This window comes from Lipotes vexillifer, unplaced genomic scaffold, assembly GCF_000442215.2.
Source record: "Lipotes vexillifer unplaced genomic scaffold, Lipotes_vexillifer_v1.1 scaffold534, whole genome shotgun sequence".
Lineage (NCBI taxonomy): Eukaryota > Metazoa > Chordata > Mammalia > Artiodactyla > Lipotidae > Lipotes > Lipotes vexillifer.
The window spans coordinates 4,021,880-4,048,490 of record NW_006787833.1 but is presented as its reverse complement, the minus strand read 5'-3'; the positions used below and the strand labels follow the sequence as shown (position 1 = coordinate 4,048,490).

The window sequence follows — 26,611 nt, the reverse complement described above, 5'->3', positions numbered from 1 at the left end:
TCTAGTCTAGTAGGTGTTCAATAATTCTGTGATGAATGACTGAAGAAACATGTGGTAAGTCCAGAGCCCAGAGTTCTGGTTCCACTGGTGCTGCCTTGTGTGACCTTGGACAGAGAATTACATTTCCACTGAGTCTCAGATACCACGTTTGGAAGAGGGTCTCCAACAAGATGGTGACTAAGTGTTCATCCACTTTAGACTTCTAATCTCTTGGGCAGGGAGGGCCCGGGCCTTCCTCCTGGGTGGGCTGACGCTTGTGGGTGCCAGCTGTCAGGACCCCTCTCCGTGTGTCCACAGCGTGGAGTGAGGCCCGCTTCCCAGGCCAGGGTTCTAGGTACTCCAGCAGCGCCGCCGCGGGGTTGGGGGAGGGCGGGGAGCCGCGAGCCCCTCCAGAAAAGTTTTAATTATCATTTGTTCAGATACTTGATATGGTCACTCTTGTCTTTGATACTCAAACTGCACCCCCCTCTCCACTGTGACGGGCGGGAGCCCCTTCAAGCTGTGGGGAAGTGACACGACCCCACTAATCGCTGACAGTGCCACCACTTTCAGGCACGGGAAGTCCAGGCTTAGCTTCTGTATTTCCTGTCCCCAAACTGGAATCTGCCATTTCCCCAGGGAGTCCTGGCACTTTTTAGTGGAGAACATTAACTTTCCGAACAGAATCTGGGCACTAGGACTTCAGGCCTGCAGGTTATCACTACTTCTAGGCCTTTTCAGTAGGCACGGAAATACACATCTTTATAGAAAAAAAAAAAAATCCTGAGTTCGCACCGATAATTCCAAATTAAAGATTACAGATTTCACGTAGCTTCTTTGATCTTGCTACTTCTCTCTTATTCTTAAAGTCTTTGTTCCTATAACTACAGTAACTTATTTGCTTTATCTTACTACACCAACATTCTCACAAACACAAACCCACTGATGACAATGAAATATTTTTGTGGATTTTTGTTCTGAGGATGTGCCCTGAAACTACCAGGCTCAAAGTGATTTGAAATAATTCTTCATGTGATTTTGCCACTAACTTAGAAATATGTTGAACGACCTTAAAAAAATTTTGGTTCGTTGGCCATCTGAATATCTTCTTTGGAGAAATGTCTATTTAGGTCTTCTGCCCATTTTTGGATTGGGTTGTTTGTTTTTTTGTTATTGAGCTGCATGAGCTGCTTATAAATTTTGGAGATTAATCCTTTGTCAGTTGCTTCATTTGCAAATACTTTCTCCCATTCTGAGGGTTGTCTTTTGGTCTTGTTTATGGTTTCCTCTGCTGTGCAAAAGCTTTTAAGTTTCATTCAGTCCCAGTTGTTTATTTTTGTTTTTATTTTCATTTCTCTAGGAGGTGGGTCAAAGAGGAGGAAACAACCTAAGTGCCCGTCGTCGGATGAATGGATAAAGAAGATGTGGCACATATATACAATGGAATATTACTCAGCCATAAAAAGAAACGAAATTGAGCTATTTGTAATGAGGTGGATGGACCTAGAGTCTGTCATACAGAGTGAAGTAAGTCAGAAAGAGAAAGACAAATACCGTATGCTAACACATATATATGGAATTTAAGGGGAAAAAAATGTCATGAAGAACCTAGGGGTAAGACAGGAATAAAGACACAGACCTACTAGAGAATGGACTTGAGGATATGGGGAGGGGAAAGGGTAAGCTGTGACAAAGCGAGAGAGTGGCATGGACATATATACACTACCAAACGTAAAATAGATAGCTAGTGGGAAGCAGCCACATAGCACAGGGAGATCAGCTTGGTGCTTCGTGACCACCTAGAGGGGTGGGATAGGGAGGGTGAGATGGAAGGAGACGCAAGAGGGAAGAGATATGGGAACATATGTATATGTACAACTGATTCACTTTGTTATAAAGCAGAAACTAACACACCATTGTAAAGCAATTATACTCCAATAAAGATGTAAAAAAAAAAAACTTGGTTCGGATTTGTAAAATATGCTCTTTTTAACTTTTAAGTATAGAAAACTATATATAACATTTATTTCCAAGTCAAACTTACAAAACAAAGCATGTTCAGAGAGGGTCTGCTTCCTCCCTATTCCCTCTTATATGTAACCATTTTTATTAATGATTTATTTTTTCCATTGTTTCTTTTTGAAAGTATAAAATACATATTATTAATTCATATTCATTTATGAACATACAAAATGCAGCATGCTACATACATGCTCTGTCCTTTGCTTTTTTCATCTGGCCATATCCTAGAGATAGCTCCCTAGTAATAAAGCTTTCTTGTTCCTTTTTATGGCTGTATAGTATTCCTCTGTGCACAGAGATGAGATAATCCAATCAGTCACCTAGTGGTGGACATTTGGACTGTTTCCTTCTTTTGCAGTTATAAACAGTGCTTCAATGAATAGCCTTGTACACATGTCATTTCATACTTTGGCCACTGTAGCTCTGGGACAGACGCACAGAAGTGGGACTTCTGGGTCAAAATAAACGTACACAGGATTTTGCTAGATATGACCAAACACTCCTGCATAAGTGTTCTGCCATACTGTATCCCTACCAATAACGTCTACACCTTAAGGATGGGGAATCTTAAATGCTCAAATTATAAACAAACTAATAACCCACATGGGTAAAAATAAATCCATTACAAATTACTTTCTTATTGTTAAACTACTTAATTTGAAGGACCAAAGAAAGGAAAAAGACTCCTTAGACATTTTTTCTTTTTTTTTTTTGCGGTACGCGGGCCTCTCACTGTTGTGGCCTCTCCCGTTGCGCAGCACAGGCTCTGGACGCGCAGGCTCAGCAGCCATGGCTCACGGGCCCAGCCACTCCATGGCATGTGGGATCTTCCCGGACTGGGGCACGAACCCGCGTCCCCTGCATCGGCAGGCGGACTCTCAACCACTGAGCCACCAGGGAAGCCCTCCTTAGACATTTTGAACAGCACAGGAAGAGAAGTACAAATGAAAAGCCTTGGTTGTAAGTGATGAGAACATCTGAGAACACAGAATTAAATAATTACAATTCAACTTAATGTTGAATATTGCCAAAGAAATACTCCTGGAATGCAGGAAAAAAAATTATTAAAAAATTTGATCTCAAAATAAATCGTTCAAAAGTAGGCAAAAAGTAATTTAGTTATGGTATATCACTCTCACAGAACATCTGGCCATTAAACATTATGTGTACTAGGATTATATAATATGGAAAAAAGAATTTAGTGATATTAAATGAATAAAAGCAAATTCCAAATATAAGTAAAATGTACGCTAACCATTAGTTTACAACGTCAGCAATAAGACAACAGTAAACCACCAACCAACCAAAGGAAAAAATCCTGGGAAAATACATAAGAATATTAACAGAAGCTGTTTTTGGCTGGTGGGATTATGAACAATGTTTTTTCTCTCCTTTTTTTTCATTTTCTGAAAGCTTTTCTATAGTTAACATGATTTTTTTTTTTTTTACAGTAGAAAAACTATAGAAAATAAACAGGAAGAGAAAACATATTAAAGAATCTTTAAAATGTAGCATACTCTCAAAAACTGTGGTATACCACCACTCTGGGAATCATTTAGCACCTTCTAGAAAAGCCGAGGCAGTACTGCCCTCTTTCCTACACATGTGCACCAGAAGTTCTCAGCAGCAGTCAGTCATGGAGTGGAAGATTATACAGTGGTGAAAACAATGAAATCCAGCAACACACACCAGGGACTGACACTCAGGAATATTGAACAGTGTACAAAACAGCAAAAAGAAAATAAAATAACAGACACAGGGATGATTTAATAAAGCAAAAAATGCAGAACTAACTTATTGCTCAAGGGGACAAGGCTATGTGGCAAAAACAGTTTAAAACACATGAGAATAAACATTAGATTCAGAACAGCGTCGCCCCTTTCCCAGAGCTGGGTGTGGGAGGGGCCCCTTGGGGCTTGTAAGGCCAGGTTCTCTTTCTCACATGAGATGGTAGACACATGGGTACAGTACTGCTGTTCCTTAAGCCCTGCACGTATTTTATAAAATAACTTTTGTATCAGCTCAGTATCTAATAAAAATTTTTAATAAAGAAGGTGGGAAAGGCGGATGTTGGAAAAAAATCTCTTCACATTTTATTTTTTAAAATTAATTAATTAACTTATTATTTATTTTTGGTCACGTTGGGTCTTTGTTGCGGTGTGAGGGCTTCTCATTGCAGTGGCTTCTCTTGCTGTGAAGCACAGGCTCTAGGTGTGCAGGCTTCAGTAATTGTGGCTTGTGGGCTCTAGAGTTCAGGCTCAGTAGTTGTGGTGCACGGGCTTAGTTGCTCCACGGCATATGGGATCTTCCCGGACCAGGGCTCGAACCCATGTCCCCTGAACTGGCAGGTGGGTTCTTAACCACTGCAACACCAGGGAAGCCCTCTTTTCACACTCTAAAGTGACTTTAAAATCAGAGTTTCGGAGAAGATCTTTTGAGATCCCCTGTTCAACAGTCAAATTTCTTCTTTTTAAATAATTGAAGACTTCATGGCTTAAGTATTACATATATTGGGTTCAGAGTCATTTGGGGTAAGTTGTAGAATGGGAGGGATGAGATTTCTGACTGCTGGCTCAGCGAACCCTGAGTAACTAAATAAACAGGGACTTTTTTTAGGATAAGATTTTTGAACTTCATCTAGAACTTCGTCTTCAAGTATCTTCAAAGTTCCAAAATAGGATGCTACACAACCCAAACCCAGGTCCTTAAATACAACATGCAACTAATGACAAGGAAGAAAACGGATATTTCCAGAATAAAACTGTACCAATTTCTATCACAGGCTTATGTAGATAGAACAAGTGGGAGAAACAGTGGCCTTTATAAAGTTGGACAGATTTGGGTTTGAGAACAGACCTGCATGTATCTCTTGCATGTATTTCTTTTCAGACAAAGGAGGAAAAACAGGATCCAATTCACAGGATTGTTCAAAAGATGTCCATGAAGTACCAAAAAGAAGGGCTAGCATAGAGTTCACTCATTCCATCCAGATTTAATGACCCCTGTGGTGTGTCCTTCACTCTTCTAAGTGCTGTGGACACTGCAGTGAACAAAAGAGAGCTCCCTGCTCTCCTGGAGCTCACATTCTAAATGCTGGTTTGCTTCCAAATCCTCTGTACAGAGTGACCCACACAGATGCTTTTCCAGAAAGGGTACCTCTGGCTGGTCAGAGGTTAGGACTTCAAAGACACCCAACAAGGGCTTCCTTCTTTTTTTTTTTTTTTTTTTTTTTTTTGCGGTACTCGGGCCTCTCACTGTTGCGGCCTCTCCCGTTGGGGAGCACAGGCTCCGGACTCGCAGGCTCAGCGGCCATGGCTCACGGGCCCAGCCGCTCTGCGGCATGTGGGATCTTCCCGGACCGGGGCACGAACCCGTGTCCCCTGCATCGGCAGGTGGCCTCTCAACCACTGCGCCACCAGGGAAGCCCGGGCTTCCTTCTTAATTATAAAATATACCTGGTGCTTTCTATACAGGTATGAATGCTAATAAAAATCAACTGTAAGATGCTTAAACTGCATCAAGTGAGTCCCTTGGCAAGCCTTGCTGCTTCCCAGAAGATGAATTCTGGCCCTTTCCTGAACTTTCCTGTTTTATTTTAAACTACTTTTAAGATTCTTAGCATAGTACAAAGTACTGGTTCAATTACTATGCACAAAGACTGTGGAGATGGCCTTGATTTATTACTAAATCATTAAGAAAAGGATAGAATATAACACTTAAAGGCATTATAAGCAGTAGTTTCAAAGCATTAAAAGCATATCTGGCTTCAAATCCTAGGTCGCCATCGATTAGGTGTGACCTTGAGCAAGTTACTTAACCTCCCTGTGAAATAAGAATAATAGTAGCTACCTTGATAAGGTTGTCAGAAGAATTAAATAAGAAAATATGTCAGGTTCCTGGTACATAATAACTACCAAATCAACGGTAACCACTATTATTATTATTACTTTCTAATCAGTATTAAGAAGCTAGAACTAGAAATTTAATGTCAAGAAAAAATTATGGCATGAGTGTCATTACTCATTTATATACACAAATCTGGGAATTAAAAATATGACAAGGTTAACACTTTAATAAGTCAGTCAAGTATTTCTGAAAACATGCTGTATAAATTTCTCTTCTGTTTTTATTGGGGTGCAGAGGAATTCAATGCTGCCCATAATCACAGGAATGTAGAATTTGAAGCAACAGAGAGAAAATGTGACCTCAGCTCTCCATTTCACAGATTCATAAAGTGAACTGATGACCTCATCCATACTGCTCTGCTTCTCCCCGGTGCCTGGCACTGTCCCCACAGTGAGCGATTCTAAGCCAGAGGGGGGACAGATGCTGGCACAGGCGCAGTGCCCTGGAGAACTCCAGACACACAGCTCAGAGAGGAGTGGCTGGGGACAAACGCTCATGGCCTCACCACCTGACCTAGCGCACAGTTCAGGCCAGTGGCCAGCCGTTTACTTCCTCTAAGGTGAGTCACATTTACCCCACGCTTCTGTCAAGAACATGCAACATAGCTGGAGTCCCACCGGTGCTCCAGGCACTGACAGAGGGGGCTCTGCAATCACTGGCCCAACCTGGCCCATGGCCAGTTCCTCCAGCTAAGAATGTATTCTGGTTTTTTGTTTTCTGTTTTTTTTTTTTAAAAAAAAACGTGTTAAAAGAGTCATGGGGGGAAAAGAAAATCAATGCAACTGAGACTGTCTGTGGCCCACAAAGCCTTAAGTGTCTTCCGTCCCAGCCCTGCTCAGAAAGCTGGCCAACCCCTGCGAGGCGAGCCCTGGCCGCACCTGTCCTGTTGAGCCTGGCCATGTTCATCATCGCCTCCTGGTACGCCAGCTCCACATCCTCCTGGGTGACCACCAGCTTGATTTTATTCCATTTCTCAGGCTAATGACAGGAACACAGGTGAGGGAGCAAAGAGAGAAAAACGTGATCAGTCTTTGCTTCTAACCACTGAAAGCGTATTTTTTCCTTAGCCATCTTCTGGGGAGTTCTGCTTCCCTAATTCTGCACACAATATTAAGTTTTCTAACTCTTCCCCCCGTGACTACTGCTTTAGGTGGCCGTTAGATATATCATCTGGCATCTTCTCTGTCCTCAGCCACACCTCTGTAGTCAAACACTGCAGCGTACTGGAAACTTGAAACCAGCAAGACAGTTCTGAATGTCCTTGGGTTCTCTTCTCCATCTCCCCTAGTAAGCGGATGGCTTTCATTTTTCATGTAATTTATACTCTTACTGACTTTCCCTGAATTCTGGGATCAAGTCCTCTTGAGGGACAAATGAATGGGAAACAACTTGAACTGTTATCAGCTATGAGGACGGCATGGGTGACCACAAAGCACATCCTCTGAAAGACTGCCATCTTCCCTCTTCCTCTGATTTTCAAAGGATCTGGCATCACGATGCTGAGTTCATGACACACAGTCATCACAGTCCATTTTAATAGCCAGTGTTCGTGCGTTTGTTCCTTTCTTGGTAATACCCAACATCTACTGCCCAACAAGTAACTTAAGTCTATGTCTGCGTCCCTCCCTTATCCCCCTGCCCCCATCTCTCCCCCAGAGGTAACATTGATTCTGAATTTTACACTTGTCATTTCCCTGCGTTTCAAAAAATAGTATCCTCGTATGTATAGATGCCCAAACAATACTCTTGGGTTGCTTCCAACCTTTATGAAAGGGTATTGTGCTGTTACTTTGTCTTTGAAACTTGCTTTTTTCAATTCTGAGCATCTTTAAGAAACTGGTTAAAAAAAAGCAAAGGCAGTGTCAAGTTGGGGGTGGGACAAACAGAAGGATCCCAGAGTCCCTCCTCCTGGACCCCCTCTGCCTCACCTGGGCAGTCACATTGGAAAGCACCTCTGGATTACTGCCCTATAAAAGCCCTGTGGTCTGACTCACAGGTGATCACACCTGATGGGAAATCTCCCCATCCTCACTGGATGAGAAGGGAAAAATAACTAAAGAATGCGGCCTCCTTAAGAGATTTTCTCTGCTCTGTTTGTCAAGCTAAGATATACCTGGTTGACGAGTAACATAAAATTGTTCTTTTTCAATTGTTTCTCAGGACTGATGGTTTCAGATGACAGTTGTAGAAATTAAAAGCATTGAGATATGTGAGAATATACCACAATCATATTAATTTTTGAGTTGTTATGGCAATGAAAAGTCTTAAATGAAGAACAACTGATCATAGCTCACTTGAAAAGTGACTCAGGATAAATATCTTCATATTCTAGATGCTTTCTCCACAACATAATTGTTTATCAAAATGTTCTGAGTTACTAATTAGCTTAAAAAGACAAAACAAGCAATCAGAAATGACCAAAAAACTCATGACTAAAATAATTTAAACTGTCAATAAGCCTCACCTTAAACCTCAAATATCAAACCTTGCACACATTCTCCTCTGTATTATTATTATTTTGGCCCCATTGCGTGGCTCGCGGGATCTTAGTTCCCGACCAGGGATTGAACCTGGGCCCTCGGCAGTGAAAGTGCAGAGTCCTAACCACTGGACCGCCAGGGAACTGCCTCCTCTGTATTATTTTTTAGTGATGTTTAAGTATGAAAGACACACCCATCTCAGCACCAAATGAACAGATAAACCGCACTCACTGTCCCCCAAATTCGCGTTATGGATTATCTCTGAACCCCGAGCAGGGGATTCCCTACTTCAAGCATTCAATACATAAAAACTGGATCTAATAAAAGAATAGGGACAATTCCCAGGATTTCTGAAGGTCTGGATGGACAGCACACTCCCTGGTACTAAAACTAGAAGAGCTTATTTTAAAAACCACACTGCTGACACCGGAAGGTGAACGTCACTCACAATGTCCAGCCACTGGTGCACGGCCACAGCCACCTGCGTCCCCAAGGGCTTGGTCAACACGAGCACATCGCCTGGCACTGCGTTATCTGGCCTGAAGAAGAGAGCACAGGCAGGTCCTTGTCAAATCAACCGAGGAGATAAGTTCATCATTGTCAGTTAAACAGGAGAAAGAAAAGGCCAGTAAAACCACATGTGTGTTTGCAAACAATTACTTATATTTAAGCCAACTAATGCCATGTATTAGAGCTCTGCCGTTTACTACTAGGATGACTGACAAACAAAACATTAACTGAAAAGTGAGGAGGCCGCGGACTTCGACAACACTTAGGCCAGTGACTTATCAGTTTCCCAAAAAAGCAAATCGCTTAGTCTTCAAAGGCCTCATCAGGCCCTGATTCAGCCATGCTCTTGTGTACTTTTCTTTCTTTTTTTTTTGCGGTACGCGGTCCTCTCACTGCGGTGGCCTCTCCAGTTGCGGAGCACAGCTCCGGACGCGCTTAGTCTTCAAAGGCCTCATCAGGCCCTGATTCAGCCATGCTCTTGTGTACTTTTCTTTCTTTTTTTTTTGCGGTACGCGGTCCTCTCACTGCTGTGGCCTCTCCAGTTGCGGAGCACAGGCTCCGGACGTGCAGGCTCAGCAGCCATGGCTCACAGGCCCAGCCGCTCCACGGCATGTGGGATCCTCCCGGACCGGGGCACGAACCCGCGTCCCCTGCATCAGCAGGCGGACTCTCAGCCACTGCGCCACCAGGGAAGCCCTCTTGTGTACTTTTCAACACAGACCCACCAGGGTTCTGAGGCAACAAGACTTCTGGAACAAAAACTATTGTTCTTTTTCTTTCTTCCCTTCCTTCCTCCCTCCCTTTCCTTCCTTCCTTTCTCTCTCTCTCTCTCTCTTTCTTTCCCTCTCTCTTTCTTTTTTTTACAATCACTTATATGATAGAGATGCAGGTGGGATTTCTCAGGATGTAGGATTTGGCTAGAATCTGTGGGTCTAATGTTTTGGTGATTGCAGCATCAATGTTTCAAACTCAGAGTTATGACCAATAAGTTTCCTACTTGGTACACAGGGTCCCTGGTTGGTCCCTGTCTTAAAGACAAAAGGCAAATACTAAAAAAAGGCAGCCCTAAAAGCAGAAAGACTGTCCCCCATCAGACAAAACTCCCATCTCACTTGTATCCTCACGACCAGGACATGGGTCTAGCACTCATGTCGGTCTTGTCCAAGTTCAGGGAGCTGTCCACATAGCCATCCCGTCCCCTGACAGCGAACAACTCAAATACTCATACAAGTCGATTAAAAAGCCAGGGGCACAGACTTAAAAATCAACAACTAGCTCCTCGACTCATCCTGTAATATCTATATCCATTGTTAGCTTTGAAAACTATTAATTCTGGGAGGATATACCAGAAACTCATTTTCCAAAAACGGGACCTTAAGACATAAATGCCTTTCAATTCTGACTCAACTGTACCTGAGAGCTGATGTGCTCTTGTGCGTCACTGGTTATGTGCAACTTACAAATTTGTATCAGCAAGGGAAGTATGATAAAATTGTTGGGTTATTTTTAAGTTTGTGGGCAGTCTTTTACAAAATATAATCACCTGCATAGGCGCATTCTTATTTTACAAAGTAAGCATACATGTTGTTGACAAAAAATTCATTGAAGCCTGTTTTATTGTTTTTTCCTCTCTCGTTTTTTGGCTACAGCTGGGTTCCTTTTCTATGGGAAAGCTGGAATGGGTGAGACAGGTGCAAGTTCTCTTGTCCCACCTAAGTGGAAAGTTTGAGAACTACCAACGTAAAACATAGGAAAATAAAACCTGGATGTAGGTAAAAGGCAAGACCCTTAACATGGACGCACCCATCAGTCAGAAAATGGACCAAAGACATGAATACATGAAAATTACACTCACCCTTACTCTCAGGAGTAAGGCAAAGACCAAGGAGGCTGTCACCAGGCTGTGCTAGTTAGGACAGGGCAACCCAGCACTCTCACCCATTGCTGGTGGAGCCTCTATGAAGGGCAAACTGAAGACATCGATCAGAATTATGGTGCACAGGCAATGGACCCAGCAATTCCATTCTGAAAAATTTCTTACCAAGAGTCACACCTGCAAGATGATCTACGCATTGGAGTACTATGTGTAATGTCAACATAACTGAAGATAATCTGAATGTCAAGAGTTACTTGTTTAAAAATACCCAAGACTGGTCAAAGTGTTTGCCTCAAGAAGGGACACTAATGACTGAGGGCAGGTGAGGGATTCTGCACCGCAGGGCCTTTCACACCCCTGGAGTTCTGAACACAGTGCCTGCTCACAAAATCAGATAAAACAAACAGAGCTTTTGCTTCCTCTGAGAATAGGACAAGGTGGCTTTTCTTAATAAGACATCAAACACGAAAAGGGCCAACTTCTGTTAAGACAGAAACTTCTCCAAGGATCTAGAAATAGCCAGAGGGCACAAGAAAAGATGCTCACAGAACAGGCCACCAGGGAAATGCAAATCAAAACCCAGTGAGATATCACCTCATACCCACTGAGACAGCTATTACCAAAAAGACAGTAAAACAAGTCCTGGTGAGAGGATGTGGAGACATCAGGGTCCCATCCGTGGCTGTGGGCAGGTAAAACGGTACAGCTGCCTCAGTCTATTCCTCAAGTTAAATAGTTACCACATGACCCAGTAATTCTTAGGTATCTACCCCAGGGAATTGGAATGTATATCCACACAAAAAAACTTGCACACGAATGTTTACAGCAGCATCACGCACCACAGGTGGAAATGACTCAAAGGTCCACGACCTACGACTGGATGAATAAACTGTGGTCTGTCTATACAATGGCATGTTACTCACCCATAAAAAGGAATGAAGTAGTGACACACGTGCAACATGGATGAACCCTAAAAACACACTAAGTGAAAGAAGCCAGACAGAAAACATCACGTGTCGCATGATTCCATTTGTATGAAATGTCTAAAACAGGCAAATCCATGAGACAGAAAGTAGATCTGTGGCTTCCAGGGGATGGGGGAGGAGGGAGTTGGGAGTGGCTGCTGTGGATACAAGGTTTCCTTCTTGGGGAGACGGAAATGTTCTGGAATTGGATAGTGGCGATGGTTGCGTAACTTCCTGAGTACTAAAAACCAATGAATTGCGTACTTTAAAAAGCTAAATTTCATGTTATGTGAAATTTTGTTATATGAATTATACTTCGGTAAAAAAAATCTAAAACCTTTTTATAAACAGGGATGAGGTACTGATACATGCTGCAAAATGGATGCACCTTAAAAAGATTATGCAAATATTCTGTGAAGTGAAAGAAGCCGGGATGGAAACGGGCTGGTGGTGGGGTGTGACAGCCGAGGGGGTGGATGGAGTTTCTCGCTGGGGCTATAAAAGTGTCGTGAAGTCGACTCTAGTGAGGGTTGCAAAATCCTGTGACTATACCAAAGACCACTGAATTTATAAACACTTTAAGTAAACGAACTGTATGGTATGTGAATTAGTATCTCAATAAATATATTTTTAAAGAAAAGAGAGAGAGAGAGAGAGGAGAGAACCTGGCCAGGGGACATGAAACCAAAATCAACTTACATGATAAATTCGTTGGGCTGGCAGACAGTTGTAGCCACACCTCCTAAAACAATCCAGGGATTTAGCACTGTTTGGCCGCCGGTTACAGATGTTCCGGCCTCCTCTGCTGCATCTTTAAAACCCTGTATAATTAGGGGCATCACTTTATCCCTTTCCTACGGTTTAAAAGGACACAAATTAAAAGTCACATCATTCAGTTCAAAACCCAGAAATGAGAGTCTACCCCTGTAGTTATAAAAAGATCATAAAACCCTTACAGGAAGCCCTGAGAGTTTACAGAAGGGGCAGGGAACAGTTCACATGGTAGCCCTTTTATCAAAAGTTGGAAGAGGCTCTAGGTCACAACGCGAATGTAGCCCAGACGACAGAGGAGTAAACACCGGAACAGGCTGGGTGCACAGGGCTGCCCTGTACCTGAGCCAGCTCTCTGAACGGTCCTTAACCATCCCGTGACCAGCTAACGCGTGCCCACGCGCCCGCTCCGGGTGTCTGTGTACAAGCAGTGGCCGGAGAGCACACTGTGAGGGCAGAGAAGGGCCTGCTGAATGCTCAGTCCTATGCACAGGGCAAACTTCTGGCGGGGACGAAACCAATTACCTGTCAAAAATAATCTAAACAGGAGTTCACCTCTGGGCCAAAGAGGGGGGTGGGCAGCGAGGCCACAGATGCTAGCAGGTGAGCACAGGGCACCCCAGCCCCACCGCCGTCCATGTCACCAGCCAACCGCGACCGAAGAGGCGGGTGCCCAGCCCGGAGGTGCTGTTACTGTGGCCTAAACATCACCACAACACACACACACAAACGTGCTGGCTTCAGTTCGCCCAGGAGAGAGAAGCGGAAGCAGCGGGTGGGGATGGAGACACGAAGAGGCCAGCCTATTCTAATTCGCTGCTAACTGCCAAAAAGCAGAGGGCGGGTGGGACGTGGACAGCCTGACTTCACGGCGGGGAAGGAGGGCCAACCAGACAAGTGACAGGACCACAACCGGGGCCGAGGATGCAGCCGGACCGCCTCCTGCTTACCCTGTCGGTCATCTTGTTGCTGATTCCAAGGAGCATCAGCATGTTGTCGCATTCTGTGACCCCCATGGCGTAGAGGTCGCTGAGGACGTTGGCACAGGCTATCCTGCCCTGGAAGAGAGGGGAGACGTGAGCAGGCGCCACGGGGGACTTGCCAGGACGTGGTCCCCGGCTCTGTGCTTCACAGACTCACCGCCTTTCTTCCATCACAGAACCACTCTCGGGCATTCCCGTTACCACCTCTCCTTTCTCGTGCAGCACCCATGGTCTCCAGGTTCTTTCCCGTTCTAAACTTTAGGGAGAAGTCTGCAATTTATTTGGGTGTGGAACGGAGCAGGGAGATGTCGGGGAAAAGCTTGGAGTGCTTGGTTTCAGAGCAGCCGGAGTGCAAGTGCTGGGAAACAACTGTGCTAAAAAAGACGTGGGGCTGCCGCTTCTCCCGAGCAGATCCTTAAAAATGTCACCTTTATTGGTTATAGAGAAGATGGGTTTTATATACATAGACAGAGAAATCTGGGGAGCTTCTTGTACGAGATAAACAGGAAAATCATCTTGGTTGAGAAACAAAAAGAAGAAATAAACAACACCTAGGCCTGAAATCAGATTGTTTTCTAAAGACAAAGGGAAGCATTTCCCAGTAGACTATAAGGTTTTATTAAGGAACTCTGAACAGCACTCAACAGAAATGTGGTAATAAAGATTCTCTACCGCCAACAGACATTTAAAAAAATTTCTAAAGTTGCCTTTCTCTAGGCAGTAAAGGAGAAAACGACCAATTTTTCTTTCTGACATAAGCGTAATCAAGCCACAAGTTACTATCACTTCCAGTGGCCGTTTCATTGCCCATTTATGTTGTCTCACGACCTCCTGGCAGGTTGGCAGGGAGCCTGACCACCTCCTGTGACTCACTCGAGGTAACAGGCGCAGCGTGGTCAGCAGCTGGGAGGCGCCAACCACAGGCTCGGGCTGCAGCGACCTGCTGCCCCTTCTGCGTGGGCGCTCAGGTCCTTCTACGAGATGCTGGCAAAGGATGAACTCCAGTTCTAGCCCCCTGGGCCCCCGGACAGGTGGGACACCGGGGGAGTGGCGTGCACAGGCTCTCAGGACCGCTGCGCCAGAGGAGAGGCAAGAAACAGGTTTCTGGGAGTGTGCGTGCTTGTCGCGGGTACCCAAAGACGTGAGCACTCCCCCCCCCACCTTCAGACCTCCAGGCCTCAGTCCCTACGTGTGGGGCTCGATCCCCATGCCCCTGGCACAAAGAAGGGCCTCCGGCACTTTCTAATGATAGGACATTGCCAATCTCTTCATTGGCTCCTCCCAGCTGCCAGGGTGGAGGGTCCAGCTGGGAAGAAGGGGGTGCTGCTGGCAGCAACCCTGCGATGAGCAGGACGGGGTGTCGGGGCAGAGCGTGATCAGCAGGCGGATGCACATGCCACACAGTGGAATAAGACACGGGGAGGGGAATGACCAGAATCAGGATCAACGGTCAGGTTTAATGGTGATGAGATGCTAAGCTCTTTCTGGACAGAGACATCTAGGATCAGTCCTATTACAGAGGACGGTGAAACACAGGAATGTGGCGTTTACAAATGTCCCAGAAAGAAAAGTACAAGGAAATAAAGAAGAAAACTATAAACACACCAGTCAACAGATACGCTTAACAGACCACAGGTGTTCTGGCACAGACACACAGGCAGGTACGCAAGCAGCAGGGGACGCCCCCCCATCCACCTTAACTGCCTGCCTCATGCACGGTGCCAAGTGTGAGCAAGGGATCGACCAGATCAGATCTACAACCACAGGAGTCAGGGCAGGGGTAGGATGAGAGCAATTTGTGTAGAACGAAAACAAAAAAACCCACACAAGAATAACAAAACCCCAGCCACCACCCAAAACCAAAAGAGTAAGCAGTTCCAGATGTAAAAACATGTCGGTTAAACTTACCATCATGTAAGGGTCATCGACGATGGGATAAATGTAATCTGTGGTTTGAACCAAGGAAAGACCGCCATGCCTCAAAGGAATGACACAGGTATCCATCCCGATGCCTGCAAAGATGGGGGTCATCATCATCCAAAAGTCAACAGGAAGAGCCATGTCATTTTGTACCTGCAGTGTTCTGAATAGGAGGGGTTTTGCATAAGACACTTATGGAACACTGCTCACCGCCAACAAAGCAATGTGTTTCCTATCAAGAAGCATAACTGAAATAGACATGAAACAAAACTAGCTTAAGATAGAAAATGAGAACACAATTTGTTAGTCATGAAGACTCAACTTCAACATGGTACAATTTTTAGACTTTAATGATGCCTTGAACAGAAATTTTCCTTTGTGTTACTGTATCATGTGACTGGCACCATACAGAATTTCTGTAAAGATGAGAACAGCACAAATGGAACTTGGGCTGTCTTCTCCATAGTTACTTAAGAGTATATCTTTGGGCATGATTCTGTTTTTCCAACAGAAAATCTGTAAAATATTTTACACATATAAAATGCTATTATAGGGCTTCCCTGGTGGTGCAGTGGTTAAGAATCCGCCCACCAATGCAGGGGACACGGGTTCGAGCCCTGCTCCGGGAAGATCCCACATGCCGCAGAACAACTAAGTCTGTGGGCAACAACTACTGAGCCTGTGCTCTAGAGCCCGTGAGCCACAACTACTGAGCCCACATGCCACAACTACTGAAGCCTGCGCGCCTAGAGCCCGTGCTCCGCAACAAGAGAAGCCACTGCAATGAGAAACCCACACACCGCAACGAGGAGCAGCCCCCGCTCGCCGCAACTAGAGAAAGCCTGTGCGCAGCAACAAAGACCCAACGCAGCCAAAAATAAATAAATAAATAAATAAATAAATTTTAAAAATACTATTATACTACATTTTAGTCAAAAATGACAAAAATAAGAAAGGAAGGAAGGAAGGGAGAAAGAAAGAGAAAGAGAGAAAGGAAGGAAGGAAGGAAAGAAGAAAGAAAGAAAAGGACAATGCTAGAACAAGTATTCATTGATTCCAATCAAGCATGTACATAAACACTCCCAAGAAACTTTAAAATTCCATGCATTCCACTCATGAGAAACTTATGTCACCTCTACTAACTTAATGAGCAGGGAAAGAAAAATTTGCTTAACAAGCCTATGGGATATATTTCAACTTATTAAAAATTGTTTCTAAACATTTAGAAAACACAGACAACTGATGGGCTAATTAGAAACAGTTCCCTTTTCCTGAAATCAGTTTAGAAACAGTCAAGACTAGCTACTGCAAGCTACATTTAAAAAAAAAAATCACCTGTAATGCAAACACTTCAAATTCAGACTGGCCTCTCACCAGGTAAGCCTAATGGAGTGCTTTCCTACACTCACCTCTCTCAAGAGGATGCCCTCTGGCCCTCAGGAAGTGTTTCGACCTTGCAGCCCAATGGCCAAAAGCAAAGGACAAATCCCATGAAGTATGAAAGGAAGCAGGTAGATGTTTACCTTCTCGATTCAGAATTTCAAACGGAATAAGTCACACCCAAGTCACACAGAGAGGACCACGTGTGGCTTTCTTTCACAACTACCCCAGTACCATGTCAAGTCCTGATCCATTCTTACTAACACTAAAATAAAATCAAGTTTAGTGAAAGGTCACTGTGTGAAGACAGGCTGATTTTTTATTACTACACTAGATGGCAAAGCAGAAACTCTTGGTGGAAGATCCAGTTAGGGAATGGAGGACTTTGCTTCAGAATGGCAAGCCCCACAAATTTGTAACAATGGAACGCTCATTACCAGTGATCAGAAAGCGTGTGATAATTCATCTCAGCGAAGCATGTATGCAGAAGCGCCCTCTAGCGGGGCTCTCTAGCGCTCAAGAGGAAATAGGGCAAGAGCCACAATTAAACTCACACTGACTCTGCTCCCCCAAACTGATCATTCCAACAACTGGGTGTTCCAAGTCTATTACCGTTCACTTTGGAAAAGAGGGAGGAAATACTGTTTTCTTTTAGATTTTCATATAAACTATAGGACTATTGAAAGAGACACTAAAAAGCATTGCTGAAAGTTAGCTTTAAATGTTTTGTAATGTGGGAATCTTAAACTGGAATTCAGTCTTTTTGATTTGTAAAGCAGTTAATTTCTCTTGATACCCAGCATCAGAGCGTGTGAACCATGACTCCCCAGCACGCTCCTGGGGCTGACAAGAAGCTTCCATCACCTACAAGTCCTCTCTCTCCACCAGGACACCACTCTGTGTTAGGAGGGTCAAGGGCTGTCCACATGGGAACCACCAGCCACATGCGGTTACCGAGCATGTGAGATGGGGCAATTCCAAAGTGACATGCGCTGCAAGTGCACACACTCGATTTTAAACAGTACCGAGAAAAACCAACATCTTGTTAGCAATGTTTTATATTAATTATGTGTTGAAATTATAGTTTTTATATACTGGGTTAAATAAAATATATTAGAATTCAATTCCCCTGATTCTTTTTTTTTTTTTTAATGAACTATCTGTACTAGAAAATTTTAAATGACACAGGTGGCTCACCTCATCTTTCTTTGGGACAGCGCTGGTCTGTAGTGACTGGTCTACAAATCACCTACCAAATTTCAAGAAAGGAAGAGAGAGAGGGTGAGAATGGGACAGGCCATGGGCCTTGCAAACGAGGGTATCAAGTTGAGAGAGAGAGGGACAGTACAGGCAGAGGGCAGGTAAATGCCAGAGTAAAGGGAGCCTCAAATACCAGACGGAGCAGGGTGTATGTAACCATCAGTGGGCGGTGACGGGGAATTCTAGGTTTCAGCAAGACTGAAACTATCCATCAAAAAAAAACCAAAGAAACACCAAATCATCACTCTACCCCCACTGCCAGCAGCCATCAACACATGGCAGCTCTTAAGCATCAGGCAATAGAGGTACCAAATACTAAGACACACTTAACATTTCTTTAGTTAGAATACATTTAATAAAAGTGTGTATTTAATAACTGTTACGGTTCATCCTTAGAATCCAGGAAATATGACACTCTTTTAGAAAAAAAATTTAAAATACAGGTCAACAGACTTGTGTGTATACGTTATATAAACATACATATATACATACATACACAAGTATTATGTACATGGGTACAGATGCACATGGTGCATATACATACATACACGGATAATTTCTGGTACTCACAACAGTTGCAAACAGTGAGTATTATTACCCCATTTTACAGATGGGAAAACTGAGGTTCAGGAGGGTTACGAACTTGCACAGAGTAACATTTATTTCTCTTTCTCCTGCCTGGACCCTTGCTGTCGACATCTGTCCCCTTTTGCCACTGCTGAGTTACAGCTGACACAGCTCCTCTCCCCATGAACATGTCCGGACTTAAAAACCAGATGATAAGCAGTATGGTGGGCGGAGGAATTGGAAGATGTGGATGCCAGTTCCTGACCCCCACCAAGGGAGTGCTCAATAAGTCAACGGGGGTGGTTACAGAGGGGAATGATTACTTTATCCATGGCATTTGTCTTTGCCCATTCGGTATCCCGACAAAGTTATCTAAGAGCTTTCTCAGTATATTCTCATTTGTTGACAAGCAAGCTGACATCCACTCCACCTCATTCATGTGGTATTTCTCCACGCTGAGACATCAGCTAGATGAGGACGATTTTCTAACTGTGCTCCTGCAAGCCCTACAGGCCCCGAGAGTGCAGGGTGTGAATTCTCCTCTCCCACCCAAAGCAACTCTGCGTTTATCTGCTTTATACATCAGGAAAGAAAGGTTCAAAACCAATGTTGTAAGACAGAATGTGACCATAAAAGAAATGCAGTTGAAACCTTATGTAAGAAAGCTGATCAACTCATATACCATAACTATAAAACACCCACAAACTCCTAGAATACATGTCAAACACTCAAAAGGCAAAGTGATCACAGTCTTGCATCATGTACTTAACAAAGCACACAAGAGAAGCTAACAAACAGCATCCCAGTACCCTAGAATTTCTTTCTGAGCTCTGTGTTGGAGAAAAGGCAAACCACTAATGACAGCAGGAACTGGGTCAAGGAAACACGGATCTCAAGTCCAGATGCCATCCTGGGGTCCAGACCCCGTCCAGTGTTCTCGCCTGCTGTGTCTCCCTCCTCCCCATGAGAGCTTTTCAAACAATGCCTGCTGCACAGGAACCCAGAGTTCCCCCCAACCCAGGCATTGCTCTCTAAAGGTGTCCTGCACGACACCTTTCCTACTCTGATTTAATAAAAAATGCTTTTACTGTAATACAATTGTCCCAATCGCATAGTAACAGTTTCAAAATGGTTAGAGCACATTTCTTCATGTTTTTCAAGTCGTTCCTCCAAATAAGTTACAATAAGGTAACAGTTACCATTGCTTTTGCTCTTTGAATCCTTATTGCAGAAACTTAAAAAAAAAAAGGCAACATGGGAGGAGAAATCTAGTTTTTTGACTCACTGACTACATTGCAGCCAAGATGCTCTACTCAGGGAAATATGAAAGAAACAGCAGTTCACATACCAAGCCTTGGCATAACTGCTCCAAGAAACTGCTCATCTTCTTGGAAGTGGTTCTCCTGTAAGGATTCCAGCAATTTCTGCAGGACATCTTGGGGCACTTTGCAGCCGGTGCCCTTCAGTTCAGTGAATCTGGTTAACCGGAAGCTCTTGTCCAATTCATAACTTTCCGGGTTAAAGGACTCCCGCGCAGACATGGTTCTCAGGCGCACACACCTCACCGCTGGGTTCCTCCCCTCCCTCTCCTACACGGCTGGTTTCTTTACAGATCCACCTGGGTAGCACCGAAACACAAAGACACCATTAAAGAGTTCTTCTTACCAGTACCCACCAAGAATCTAGTGAGTGAATACATGACAGTGAAAAGTAAACATGAAAAGGGCTGCAATCACCAAGACCACAGGCAAACAGCCATCTGGGACCACAATAGTTTGTCACAGTGATGCATAAGCTAGAAGTCATTTTAAAAGGTGACTGTACCATTAGAGACATATTCTATGGAAGGAGATCTGATGTCTGTGTTGTTATAATGGTGGCTCTGAGGGGCTGCAAGGAAGATGGAACTATGGGCCAGCTGACTTACAGGACACAGTGCCATCTTGAGTAAAAAGTCCCAAACGTTCTTCTAGCCGGCAGCATTACAGGAAAACTAGTCACTTCACCCATCAACCAGGAAGTACTATGGTTTAGAAATTAAATGCCCTGTGGCTAAAGTGACTTTTCAGGAAGACCTTTTACCATCTTTTGCTATCTCACAAAGAAAACTAATATGCCTAACAGATACTTTTGGTGAAAAGGACATCGGTGGATATGCATTTGATGAAATTCTTTACGATGCTAAGTTCAATTTTAGAAAAACAGGTTTTCACTCTGAGCCAGCAGTACACGACATGATCCAAAACTAACAGGAAGCCTCTCTAAAGAACACAACTTGAAAACTGGAATGGCTGTTTAACACAGCAAAGCTCATTTTCTACAACAGAGCAGTGGAAAGTTTTCTGATGTTTTAATTCAGTGCTATTTCCTAGAAAGCAAACACCTCGCCCAACAAACTAGTACACACACACATCATTGATAAAATATGCTACTGCTCATTACTGTTTCATTGCAGACCTAAAGTGATAAACTGTACTAAATCACTAGCATTTATGGTACTCGGTATCACTGGAAGTTTCTGGAACAAACTTTTCTAAGCTTGAAGCCTTTGGGTCTAAACGAAAACCTTCCATGTGCTGCCGGGGTTTACAAAACTTCCAGACTGATACTTTACTGGGCATGGAATTAGACACCCCAAGTTTTAGGGTCAGTTTCCCCTATAAAATTTATCATTAACATAATTCCCATTTATAGAGTTTTCGATCCCCTGCGAAGCCCACCACTCATTTAAAATAGATCTCCTAGAGCCTGAGTTTGGGCAGTAATCCAAACTGTCTTTACAAAACCATGTTTGGGGTGAGCAATGATTTCCGTTTGAAACCTACAACCGTAAAGGAGTAAACCTTCCAACATTCCAAGAAAACCACCTGTCCGAAAGGAGGGCGCCAGGAGAGCTAAGTTATGGAGCTGGGAATTTTGAAGCCATTTTAGAGTTAGGAAAAGTCCAATAGCAGTTTGACTTGGAAGGGTTTGGAACAAAAACAACAGTCCTTTCCTCACCAAATGCCTCGCACTTAACACCGCCTCACTCCTACCAGGGGGAAAAAAAAAAAATCCAACTCACGAGGCATCCAGTTATTTTCCTACCTCCAATCCCTATCCAAAAAAAAAAAAAAAAAAAAAGGCGGGGAGGGGCACTTGGAATTCAGGGGGCTAACTTCCTTTTAAATCTTCCTAGGTTTTTAAGGGCAAAAAGTTTAAAACACCTTAAGCCCAAAAGGCACTCAGGAGTTTTAAAATTCCAAATGGAACGAGGCACGTAAATCACACACATCGCATCCGAATCCTAAAAAAAAATAAATTCTTACATTTTTTGGACCGGATGAGAAAATGGGGGGGTGGAGGGGGACGTGAGGAAAGGCGTAATTAATGGTGGGGGGCTGGCATAACACGCAGACGACTTCAACCCCGAAGCCGCCTGTTTACACCTTTAAACAATGACATGAATATTTAAAAACAACGGTTAACCCTTTCCTTCTCGGCCACGTTTTAAATTTTTCAAACGAGGGCGCCAAGCTGGCCGCAGAGCCGAGGGAGCACGGTAAGTGGGGGCGGGAGAGGGGGCAGCCCCGGCCCGGTACCTACCTCCCCCCAGGTTCCCAAGCCTAGGAAATAAAAAACGGAGGGGACGCGGCGACGTGGGCGCAGGGGCGGCGCACCCCCCGGGAAGCACACGTCGGGGCGGCAGCCGGTGCGCGCAGGGCAGCGCTCTGGGACACCTTAAATCCCCGGCTGCCGCCTTTAAAGGCCACCTGGGCCCAGGCTCTTTGTGCGGCGCGGCCCGGTGGAGGCGGAGCGGGGCGGCCAGCGGGGCCATGCCGGCCCGCCCGCTCTCTGTCCCGGCGGCAGCGGCGGGAACACCACTGCACCACCAGGGAAATCCCTAAGGTAATATGCTTTTAATTTTGATGAAACAACAAACTACATATGGTCAGGAAAGAGAAAGTCACATGAGTTAAGATCCATAAGCATGTTCAAGGTCATTCTATGAACACTGTGGACACAGGACTAGTCTGTCTCTATCATCACTGGTAAGTGAATATTACCTGCTATCATAACTGGAGTCACTGAGTTAACTTAAACCCTAATTTAGTTTAACTACTTTACTAAATGGCAAGGCCCTAGAAAGCTAAATATACTACAGATATTTCTCTACCTCTCCGCCCTCCCCCTCCACTCCTCCCCCGCCCTTTTCTCCCTCCCTCCTTCCTCGGCCCCGCGCGGCGGCGGCGGCGGCGGCGGCGCGGGCGGTGCTTCTTTTTTAAAGCGGCCCCACCAAGCCCTGGCTCGGCCCCTCTCCAGGCTGCGCTGCAGAGCGCCGACCGTGCACGGCTCCCGGCGCGCCCAGGCGGCCCGCGAGGGGATCCGCACGGCCGCCCTGGGCCTGCGGACGAATATTCCCCTTTAAGCCTGGTGTCTCGCCCCCCCCTCCCCGAGCCAGGCGCTTACCGGTTCGCTTTGCGCCCTCCGCCTCCTCCCGCGAACGGGACTCCGCCGCTCCCACAATGCACCGGGCGCCGCCGGGCTCCCTTAAGCGTCGCCTGAATAAAAAGGCTGCTCCCGGCGGCGGCGCGGAGGGCGGGAGGGCCCCGCGCCGTGCCTGGGCGCCGCGGGGGCTCGGCCTGGCTCGGCGGGCCCCTGCCGGGAACGGGGCCGCCGTGCGCCGCGCGCGAGGGTCCTTTAAGGGCCGGCTCCCTCCCTTTAAGAGGCGGCGGGCCGCGGCTAGAGCGGCTCGGTAGCTGCGTGCGGCCCGGCAAGGGGGCGGGGGCGATGTGCAGGCCCGAGCGCGGCAATGATTGGTCTCGGGGGAGGGGTGGGGGGTTGCAAGCCAGAGGAGAGGTGGCATCCGTTGCATGATGCAAAAAGGATTGATTTCAAAAGTTGCGAGTTGCATTGGCAGCAGCCTTTGGCGCCCGGGCCACCTCCTTTTCCTTGATCCGCTGGAAGGGCCGGGAATGCCCCAAAACCTGGCCGGGCTCAACCGCACTGCATTCTGCGGGACGCTGTACCTGCTCCCCCAAGCGCCCCAAGCGCGGCCGTTGTTCCTACCGGCAGACAATGAGCGTGGAAACAATTTGAAATTCGGATCGGAGCAGAGGAAAGGCTCCCTCTGCTGCGATGAAGGACTTCGAAACACAGACGGCGCGTTTCTTTAATAACGAGTCTCCCTTCTATTGTTCAGCCTGTCTCGGGAGTTAATATGAGCCTTAGTGAACGTGCACACGTCCTGCAAAGTTTCTTGAACGTTTCATGTGCTTGCTAGAAAGTCAAAGCTTAAGGTTCCTCAGTTACATTGTTTTCTCTCCACGGGTTCAAGTAAACATGGCAGTCTAATACTGTTTGTGTTTGAATGGACACCCATAGGAGCGATTCAGCTTCTGAGATTACTTTTTTCAGGTTTTCAACTTTCTAAGGCACTGCTGAATAAAATAAAGCAAAGTGCTTTCCTATGGCGTCTTTTAGGGCTCCCCTTAAAACCGAGAAGTGGAGGAGGGGATGCTGATCAAAGTTTTCTAGAGTGGTTCAACGTTTTCCAAATGTATTTTGGGGCAGGAGTGTTTTTTAACCAAAAGGTGCTGTAGGTTCTGTTGTCAGGTTTGTAGGCTACGCAGATGCCCTTTTCATTCTTAAAATTTCTGCTTGGCAATTCCCCAGGGTTTTGATCTAGGTGAGGATGCAATCGTGATGCAGTCTAGGATGTAGTCCAGGCTGATGCAGGCTCCTCTCTGTCTTTTCTCTGCAGCCCTACAGGAAGTTAGGAAAGAACATAGTAGCCTAGATTCTTTGATGTGTTGGACTTTTGTCAGAGTGGCATAACCCACTGGTTGACAAACCTAGATTTGCCTCTGAATCACCTGGGGAAACGCAGGTACAGGCAATCTCCAGGCAACACTCCGGACCTTCGGAATCAGGGAAGGAGGACACAGATATCTTAACTCCCCTCATCTCCTCCCTTTTAAAATCGATTTTGTGAGTTGTTTGGGGCATTTTGGTATGTTGTGTGTATTTTTTAGCAAAAAAAATGTCACAACTAGAAAAAAAGATTTTGGGGATTGAGAGAAGGTGACAACAGAGGTGAGTAGGGCCCTCTGTGAGGATGCATGTTTCATGCCGAGGAGTTTGCCGTTTATGCCGTAGTCAGCAGAGTTTGTCAGATTTGGGTTTTACAAGTTTAGCTTGTAAAAGAAGGCTGTACCACATTTGGGAGGATGCCCTCTCCCAGAAGGGAGAATGGGGCCACATCTCTAATGAGGAGGGAATTGTACTAGTCAAGCATGGGGTCGAGGGTATCCGAACTGAAGTTGCAGGAATACAGACAAAGGAAGGAATTTCAGGTGATTCCGTGTATGGTTGGCGGAAGAGGTGTAAGATGACACCCAGATTTCTAGTTTGGGGGGAACCGGGTGAGTAGTGAGGCTACTAGTTGAAACAGGAACTTATTAGCAAGCAAACACGTTTGAGGGTTAGTTCAGCTTTGGAAATGTTAAATTTCAGGCGCCCGCCAGATACTCTAAGCAGAAGGCAATTGGTAAAACTAGGGCTGGCCCTTGGAGTAGGGGTGGACTCTGAGTCTGAGATGCAAATGTGGGCACCATCAGCATATAAATGGAGTTTGAAGCCCCGGAAAGGGGTGAAATTAACCAGGAGTGAGAGCAGAGGAAGAAAAAGAAAGAGACCTTGGACAGAGCCCTGCAGAGTTTCAAAACTGAATGTCTGGGCCAGCAAGAGGCTGATCCCTGCTTTGTGTGGGAGGCAAGCATCCTCAGAACCCACTCCTTCCTCCCCCAGGCCCTGAGGTTGGAGCTCTCCGGCAGCTCCAGGACAGCTTGAGTCAGATTCTCCCGAGCGGAGTTTGTAGACTCTGGTCTAAGCCATGATGCCTTGATTAGCCTGGAGCCGGGCTACAGTGTTGGGGACAGATACTCCACCAGAGCTCTCATCCTTCCCTTCCTTTGCCCTAAACACAAGCCTCTCTCTGTGCTTCCCCCCATCAGCTTTTTTCTTTCTGTGAGTCTTCCCCAGGTGGCTCATCAGAGCCCCATCCTATTGTGAACCATCTCCCCTGAGTTCTCAGGTCCTACTGGCTCCAACTGAAAGATGGTTCTCCTGGGTTGCATTACCTGGTGGAGGCTTGTTAAAAATACGCATTTACCAGCCCCACTCCAAAGATTATATTGATCAGGTGTCATGGGTGGAATTGTGACAAAGATGATTTGCTTGGCCAAACTTCAGTCTGGCTCCTGAACCTTCTCCTAGACCCATCTGTGCACTTCCTTGTAAAATCCAGTTTTAGCAAATCTGATCACCCTCAGTATCTGATCGGGGTCTTCAGCCTCCACTATCCCCCAGGTAAACATCTGATCACCCTGGCCTGCCTGCAGCAAGTGCTTCTAGAGCCGTGCTGTCCAATAAATACGGTAACACTCCGTGGTGCATTTTGAGTGCCTGGAATGTCCCAGCTGAGATGTGCTCTCTGTCAAAAATGCACTGGATTTTGAATACTTAAAATGAAAAAAGAATGTAAAATATCTTTGTGATTTTTCTATCGATTTATCTTGAAATAGAATATTTTGGATATGTTGCGTTACATAAAATATATCATTTAATCTCATTACTTTTTTTTTTTTTAATATGGCCACCTGACCATTTAAAATGACATAGGTTGCTCACAGCCTATTTCTACTGGACAGCTCGGCCCTCTATGATGCCCCAGTCCCCAGAGCCACAGACACAGGCATTCAAGTACTTACATGAGTGTTCCACAGACGCTTCAAATCGAGCATGTTCCAGACCAGAGCAATTCTTTTCCTTCCAACCCTACCCCCCCATCGCCCGCCCATCAGCTCCCCCTCTATTTGCCATCTTGGTGGATGGACCGGTATCTGCTGTGCTGCACATGCTAGAACCCTGGCAGTCATCCCCAGCTCCTCCCTTTCCATTTCCAGTCTTCACTGTTACCCGTCAGTTCTACCACCTTGATATTGTTCACAT

The 26,611-nt window shown here is 45.4% G+C and overlaps 2 protein-coding genes across 4 annotated transcripts in view; both read right to left on the bottom strand.

Annotated features, from left to right (window-relative positions):
- SEPHS1 (selenophosphate synthetase 1) overlaps positions 1–23,332 on the bottom strand; it is a 36,449-nt gene extending 13,117 nt beyond the window's left edge. For 2 of the 3 annotated variants that reach the window (XM_007460896.1, XM_007460898.1), the window contains exons 1-7: positions 23,069–23,332; positions 19,968–20,237; positions 15,401–15,504; positions 13,460–13,567; positions 12,438–12,592; positions 8,836–8,926; positions 6,786–6,885 (exon numbers count right to left, since the gene is read on the bottom strand). In XM_007460896.1, coding sequence (XP_007460958.1) covers positions 6,786–6,885; positions 8,836–8,926; positions 12,438–12,592; positions 13,460–13,567; positions 15,401–15,504; positions 19,968–20,160 — 751 coding nt within the window. In that variant the 5' untranslated portion in view covers positions 20,161–20,237; positions 23,069–23,332. The remainder of the gene's footprint in view (positions 1–6,785; positions 6,886–8,835; positions 8,927–12,437; positions 12,593–13,459; positions 13,568–15,400; positions 15,505–19,967; positions 20,238–23,068) is intronic. The other variant, XM_007460897.1, reaches the window with a different exon arrangement.
- Positions 23,065–26,611, bottom strand: part of BEND7 (BEN domain containing 7) — a 159,918-nt gene continuing 156,371 nt past the window's right edge. The window contains exon 9 of the mRNA XM_007460904.1: positions 23,065–23,420. Within this exon, the coding sequence (XP_007460966.1) occupies positions 23,065–23,420 (356 nt within the window). The remainder of the gene's footprint in view (positions 23,421–26,611) is intronic.